Source organism: Scatophagus argus, chromosome 13 (genome assembly GCF_020382885.2).
Source record: "Scatophagus argus isolate fScaArg1 chromosome 13, fScaArg1.pri, whole genome shotgun sequence".
Taxonomy (NCBI): domain Eukaryota; kingdom Metazoa; phylum Chordata; class Actinopteri; family Scatophagidae; genus Scatophagus; species Scatophagus argus.
The window spans coordinates 17,461,022-17,468,817 of record NC_058505.1 but is presented as its reverse complement, the minus strand read 5'-3'; the positions used below and the strand labels follow the sequence as shown (position 1 = coordinate 17,468,817).

At 42.4% G+C, this 7,796-nt stretch overlaps 1 protein-coding gene across 1 annotated transcript; it reads left to right on the top strand.

The window, feature by feature from the left end:
- The first annotated feature begins 1,153 nt into the window (after positions 1-1,153).
- Positions 1,154-7,586, top strand: LOC124069121 (Golgi reassembly-stacking protein 2-like). Its single transcript, XM_046407904.1, has 10 exons — positions 1,154-1,330; positions 2,092-2,172; positions 2,287-2,490; positions 2,582-2,668; positions 2,794-2,924; positions 3,228-3,360; positions 4,292-4,415; positions 4,547-4,654; positions 5,189-5,305; positions 6,107-7,586. Exons 1-10 carry the CDS (start codon positions 1,268-1,270, stop codon positions 6,376-6,378), a joined length of 1,320 nt encoding a protein of 439 aa, XP_046263860.1. The 5' UTR covers positions 1,154-1,267; the 3' UTR covers positions 6,379-7,586.
- Positions 7,587-7,796: the final 210 nt, after the last annotated feature.

Below are 7,796 nucleotides of genomic sequence, written 5' to 3'. Positions count from 1 at the left end.
AAAGCATTGGTTACAGTGTTTCATAACCTTTGCATGGAGAGCATTAAAAGGAGAAGGGTGGCTGTGAAGAGGGTCAAAGTCTACACTGAGCTGAGCAATGAGGATGTAATGTGTTGCCAACGCCCTCTAGTGGTGAGTTTCTGTCTGCACAACCATCCAGCATTAGTGCCTGACCTCAGGCATGCGCTACTGCATGAGTGGACAAAAATTCCCACAAAAACACTCCATAACCTTGTGGAAAGCTTTCCCAGAAGCGTGGAAGCTGTTATAGCTGCAGAGCTGTTTGTGTATTTAGGATGCGATGTCATTAACGTCCCATCATGGTAAGGTGCCCCAATACTTTTGTCTATATAGTGTATGTGACACCTGAAATGGATCTTAATCAACCCAACACTAAGCGTAATGTCAAAATTATGACATTATGGTTTACAAACACTAATGAATGTTGCTCATTCAGCAAATATTATTTGGAGCTGCTACAGAGAGAGCCTCACTGCAGGTATATACCACTCACTGTAAGTCTGTTAGCTGTAACTGTTGCAAAATGTATATAACAAATATCAGCTAGTAAAGCAACAATGTACAACAAACTAAAAACTTGACAATTAAGAAGCCCTCATTCAAGGCTTAGAATTAGGCCCATTTCAAACTCAGATTTTATTTTACATTAAACATTGACAAAAAGGAACAACAAAACAGACAATTGAATAATAACTATCATTTTGTTCATCTATTTTGTAAAAACGTAAGTATACACCGTGGGCTATGTTGGTACGCATAAAATGAGATGACATGAGTTGATTTACATAGTACCACAATAATTTGCACAATATTAAACGATACACATAAAACAAGAGCGGGATATGGTGTGATAACTACTCAGTCCAGCCTGTGGCTTTGACAGTGAGTTTACGAAAATGAAAACGTGAACATATGTCAATACGAATGTTTGAGGAAAAAACACAATGGTAGACTATTTGTAAATACTGCAGTAAATGCAGACCGTGCTGGTTTCAACATTTTGTGTCATCTCCATACTTCGATATAATTTTTTTTTACTCTTTGAACTACAAAGAATTCGGTTGAATATTGGAAATTGAACCGTAAATTTTCGAAAGGCGTTATTTCCTGCCACGTAACAGCGCATGCGCATTTTTCAGCTAATCATTTGGCTACGTGTACCCGGTGTGTGGAAGTGTTCAGGTGTCTTGCCTCTGCTGGATAACAAGCTGCCACAAAACCTAAAAAGCCTTAAAAGAGCGAGATCATGGGAGGATCGCAAAGTGTGGAGATACCGGGAGGAGGCTCCGAGGGTTACCATGTTCTCCGGGTGAGTTTTTAGTTCCGACAGCCCGCTGTTAGCTGTTAGCTTAGCTGCGGGTCAGAGGCGGATGATTCCCTGCTCTGTGTTGACAAGAGGCCGGGGATGACTAGTGGGCCTTCGTGTGGAAAACACCAACACCATGTCAGAATAATATGTGTTCTTTCCAGTTACGTCAGAGTCATTTATCATTTATCTTAGTATTTTGTGTTTATGCCTGCCTGTTAGCTAGGTTCGGTAAATATGCCTGCCAGAAGCTAACCACCACTGCTGGGGCTAGCTAATGCTACGTCGCTGTGCAGCTGTCAAGCTGGCTACGTCAGTGAAAGCAAATAGAGCTTCTTCTTCCCTGTTTTGCATATTTTGGACTAATATTAATACGTCATCAGTAACAAGCTTACACTGGATAGTTGATGTCAGTCGTCATATCCTAAAATCCTGAAACTGTCAGTGGTGCTTGACTAGATGCTCAACTTGACAACACTGGAGCTGTAAATCATAGGGGGCTTGGTCCGATCCTGCACGTTATATCCGCGTTGGCTACTTGTACGGCAATGGACCTTTATTACAAGCATACTTATGTGTATGGTAACCCAAACTAAATCACATTCTGACATGATTGTTTCCTCATTTGAAAGCCACTGATGGTACAGTTGTATGTTGGTTAGCTGAGCAGAAAAGGCCCAACTTGTTAGTGCTGTACATGCAGAGAATTACTAATAAGCAATGAAATGCTGAAAGCATTTGTTTGTGGTCTTCTTTTTGTGCAGGTTCAGGAGAATTCACCCGGACACCGTGCAGGATTGGAGCCTTTCTTTGACTTTATCGTCTCCATCAACAACACCAGACTGGTAAGGAAATTCAGCATCTGCAGCAGCTGTATCTAGTCAGACTAAATGCCAGCCATAAAGAAGCATATGCTTCATGGTTGTCCCTCTTACTCTTCTTCCTCGCCTCTTCTACAGAACAAGGACAACGATACTTTGAAAGACTTACTCAAAGCCAGTGTGGAGAAACCTGTTAAGATGCTGGTTTACTCCTCGAAGACTCTGGAGCTGCGGGAGTCGACAGTCACCCCCAGCAACCTGTGGGGGGGCCAGGGCTTGCTTGGGGTCTCCATTCGTTTCTGTAGCTTTGAGGGAGCCAATGAGAATGTTTGGCATGTGCTGGTAAGGAACCCCAAAGTCTGTTCTGTGTTGCATTGTTTTATGTGGTCAACATGCAGCTTGTTTACTTATTCTCCCACTCTGTCCTTAACAGGAAGTGGAGCCTAATTCCCCAGCAGCCCTTGCTGGCTTGCGGCCACACACCGACTACATAATTGGAGCTGACACGGTTATGAATGAGGTACTATATCAGCGATTTAGGTCCTTGAAAATGCTTCTCCTGTATATTCTCTGTCTGATGATGATGGTGATTGTGTGTGTCCTCACTTTTGTCCATCTTTTTCTCCTTTGTGTGACTATCTGTAGTCAGAGGACCTGTTCTCTCTGATTGAGAGCCATGAGGGGAAAGGCCTGAAGCTCTATGTGTACAACACAGACACTGATAACTGCAGAGAGGTGGTCATCACACCTAACAGTGCCTGGGGAGGAGAGGGCAGGTAACACTGACATCAACACACATGTGCCACATGCTATTACACCTTCAAGTATAAAGACTGTAGATTTTGAAGAGTTTTACTTCCAAAACAAATACTCAGACGTATAAATTTTATAATTATTCTGTAACAATTAAATTGTTAAAACTTGTTTTTTAAGAGAAAATGGTTGCCAATATGTTCAGTAGCAGAGATGGGCAGTTTTTCATTTATCTTCAAACCAGGTCAAGTGTTGAAATGCAAATCTTTTGGTTCGTCGGTTGGGTTCAGATTTTTATTTCTCTTTTTCCCCTCTCCCCTTTCCAGCCTTGGATGTGGGATTGGCTATGGTTATCTCCACAGGATTCCCACCAGGCCTTTTGAGGAGGGGAAGAAGATCAGCTTCCCTGGAAACTCTCCCAGTGAGCCCATCAGCCCGCTGAAGGATGGATTCACTGAGGTGAGGACACACACACCATTAGACTCACCAGCTGTATGAGCAGTTGTGTAATTACAGTGTATATTGTCATGAAATGTTTCCCTGACTGTTGGTCATGTATCCCTATGAGTTACTGCCTCTTAAGGGCCCCCCAGACGTGTGTGTATGTGTGTGGTGCAGTGCAGATTTCTGTTGCAAAATACAAGGCACACCATGCTGGCACATCTTTTCTTGTATTAGAGAAAAAGAGCAGTGCAATTCATTTACTGTTGCTAGACAACTAAACTGTTTAAATGAATGAATTCGTTAATCCTAAATCACAAGCGCTGCACTAATTTGCCTCTAAGCCTGCTGTTTCTTATTCAGATTGTGTAATTATGGTTGGTAAAGTCGTATGGCTGCAGGTATCCAGAAACACCCAGAGCTAGTTTGGTCTCTGTGATTGTTGTTTCCAAGCAACTGTAAACTTTATCATCACCATCACAGAAGGGCTTCCTCTCACTTCATCCAATGCTCTTCTGAGTTTAGGTTTTTCAACTTGAGGCGTTCAGAGTGCTACTCCAAACTCACAAGGCGTTCAGGTGGCATTAACTGTGCACCCAACATTTACTGCTAAGGAAACTGGAAAAAGGCACCTCTGGCTGCAAAAACTGTGCTGTGTCTAATCGAGCCCTAAGCCAGCCAAACCTTTACTTATCAGTATGCAGTGTATGTGCATGACATTGAAAAGATTCAAGTTGCGTGTCTCGTGGCCTCCCATTTTTTTCAAGAGTTCACACCCCATAAATGCAAGTAGCTTCATTATGTATGCAGTAAAGCCCACTGAGGGACAGAGAGCAATGTGGCTCATTACAGTTAATTGCACGTTTGGATGAATGTGACCTTATCTGTTTGCCAGCAGCATCTTTTTTTTCTCCACCTTTCTCATGTTTTTGTCTTTTAACTCCTTAAGGTCCAGCTGTCAGCAGTGACCCCGCCTGCTGCTGCACCTGTTAGCTCCTCTGGCCTTGAAGATTCACTCTCAGGCCTGTCAATCAGCACAGCCCCGCCCACCATGCCCAGTGAGCTGCAGACAGGTATGTTTCAGTCTTTGCTCTCCCTTTCTCTTGCACACATCTGTTTACTTCGACACATGGAGCTCTTTGTATGACAGGGATACAGTGTCACACTCTCATACACATTGTGTTTGTGTTGCTGTCCCCTTCAGGTTTGCCCACAGTACCTTTGCTGCCCTCCTCTACCAGCCCCTCTCTCAGCCCCCTCACTCCACTGAATCCTGCCGCCACCAGCTTCAACCCCGCCACCACGCTACCAGGTAGGTGGTTTTCTCAAACACACACGCAAACACAGCTCATCAGTCTGCTGAGTCACTGAGCTTTCAACACTAAACATTTAAAAAGGCTTATCGGTGGCAGAGGCATTACTACAGACTTCCATGGGTGTGTGGGCACACAAACCCATCTAGGAAAAAAAAAAAAAAAAGAATGAACCAATATTAAATCTTAGTGAGCATACATTGTATACACAATTTATTATCTTAAGGACAAGTTGCTCTTTGTACTTCAGTAAACGGTATTTATGTAAAATTTTCAAACACTTGGCAGAAATTCTTAATCATGTAGTTCTTATCAAACTGATGCTTCTTCTGTTTTCATCCTTCATCAAGTCCTGTGTGTCTCTCTCTGAAAGGAATTTACTTCTTCTCAAATACACAAAGAAAAATATTCTTTTCCAAAGTGGCTTCACAGTAGTAATAAAGTACTGACAATTTTAAAGAAAAGAGTAACTAATGGTAGGACATCCTCCTGTGCCATTGTTTTTGTGTGTGTGTGTGTTTGTGTGGCTGTAGGTCTGATGCCGCTCCCGGGTGGTTTACCTCCGCTTCCTAACTTGCCAAACCTCAACCTGCCACTCCCAGACCTCAGTGCCGTGTCATTAGCAGGACCACCACCCATAGGAACCACAGGTGAATATGCAACCTTTCTTTCTGTATTAGCTGCACACTGTTTACTATATACTGATATGTACTCTGTACAAGAGGCTCCCAAACTGCTGGATGGGACCCAAAATGGAATCACAATTGAAATTTTATTAAATATTATGAATATTTCTGCTATATATCGAGAGCAGTATAAAGATTATGTAGTATGAACTCATAGTAAAGGAATCTAAGAATATATATTTCTACACTAAAAATGAGTATTGGTCTTTTATTATGCTATACTGGTATTTACACTAGAACCTACAGTCTGAATTCAGATTATATACTATATGATTAGAAAGTATCTACTGTATGAGTATATAGTCTATAGTCTGAATTGAGACAATTACTTATACTAATAAAAGAATATTTTTTTTTCCCCATTATTGGGTGTTGAGAAGATTAATACCACTCATATTGGCCCATCTAAATATAAAGCTACAGCCGGCAGTCGCTTAGCTTGGCTTAGCTTAGCACAAAGACTTGAAACAGGGAAACAGCTGGCTTGGAACAATAACTTACTGTCTTATTGTCACCAATAGTCTGACTGTTTCCAGTCTTTATTCTGGACTAAGCTCATTAGCTGCTGGCTGTAGCCACATGCTCACTGGACAGATAAGAGAGTAATGTAGCTTTTCATCGAACAATCGGGGAGAAAACAACGAGAGTATTTACCAACATGTTGCTTTAAGCATGAATATGTAATTGGATTCTGAAGTTAATTAAAAATGCAATTTCTTGCAAAAACACTAACACACCTTTTCATTTTCCTTCTGTCTCCTTCAGTCCCACCACTGGCATCTCTCCCACCCCTCAACATCCCAGGTCTGGCCCCCTTACCCCCTCTGCCCACTATGCTGCCCTCCCAGCTGCCTCCTCTCCTCCCTCAAGGAGTGGCTCCCCTTTTGCCCATTTCCACCACCACTCCTCCATCCTCGGTCACAGTCACAGCGGCGCATGCAACTGAGCCCGCCTCCGATCCCACACTCCCCATGGAAGCCACCTCCACGACTGCCACGGAAACACCGGCTCCCACGGAAACAACACTAACGTCGTAACCTGGGAAACAACATCCGCCTTCCATCAAACCAAAACACATACCTGGTTTCTCTCTTTCTCTCGCCTGTCTTTCTCTGTGTTTTTCTATTTATTTGGCCAAGAGGAGACCGGCAGACAGCGGCATTATTTCAGACACAGAGGTCAGCGTGCCGTGTTAATGGGTCAGGAAGTGTGCGGAGCAACGAAGGATGAATGGATATGAGGAATGGGTTACTTGATGCCGACTCATCTTACCAACATGTTTATTGCCAGATTGTCATGGAGCTTAACTAAGCTACTGTATGAGGAGGTGAGATCTTCTCTTTGGTTTGTAGTTTGCTTCACACCTCTGCCGTTAAAACAAGACAAAGAACTATCTTAGGATTTTCCCCTTTCAAATCTGGCAATCTCTCTGTTTCACATGCTTTTTTTTGTTTGTTTGTTTGTTTTAAGATCAACAGTGCATATAAAATGGGCTGGATGATGAATCAAATTTACTGAAATACTACCGACATCATGAATCCCTTTACAAATAAAGTGAAAATAGCTACAGAAACCAGTGATATTTCAGTGGAAGTTCGGCTCACGGTCCAGTCCTGAGATCTTTTAACTGGTCATAGTGGAATAAATAGGACTGAGGAAATTGCATACCCTGCTATATTAGAACACAAATTACTAATAAAGATGAATGAATTCATTACATTGAAGACTTTTGGTCTTATCGTCCAGCCCTTACATGTAACCTTTTATTAGTCCATAGACCCCCTGACCAATAGATTAACCTGGTGGACATATACTGATTTTTGTTGAAAGTGCTGTAGGAGTATCCACTCGATGAATGAATCTGCATTATTTTGCACCACCTTTTGTGTTTTGAAATTATTAGTCTGTCCCTTGTGTGTCTCCATGTGTATCCAGAACTCCACAGTACCCGTCTCTATCACACAGGGATGGTAAGAGCCAGAAGGCCACGCCAGAGGCAACAGGGGGTTACGGTTACATGAGCCGCCGAGTGGAGTGTATGTGCTTAGTGTTGGGTAATCAGTGGTTAGGGTGAAATAATGGGTGCAGGATTACTCAATAAACTGTAGTTCTCCTGGCATGGCTGAAGTAAATTGGTAGGCAGAGTTGCAGTGAAGCAGTACAGCCACAAGGTGTCACTGTAACAGAGGTTTCTGAATACATCTACAGTATGCACAGTACGAGCAATAAAGCCAAATTAATTTTACCTCATGCTTCTGTGTGTCTTAATACAGTGTTTGTTGATGAAATTATAACAGGAGAGAAATGAGAGGGCAGCGCCACTGTCAAGCTTGTTTATGGAAAGCCAAATGGTTATATTGACCTACTCTACCCTACGACATCCGACCTTATAGTTTTTACTGATCACTGGCAAGTTACAGGTGATAAAATAAAAAAGAAGGAAAAAGTAGGTATT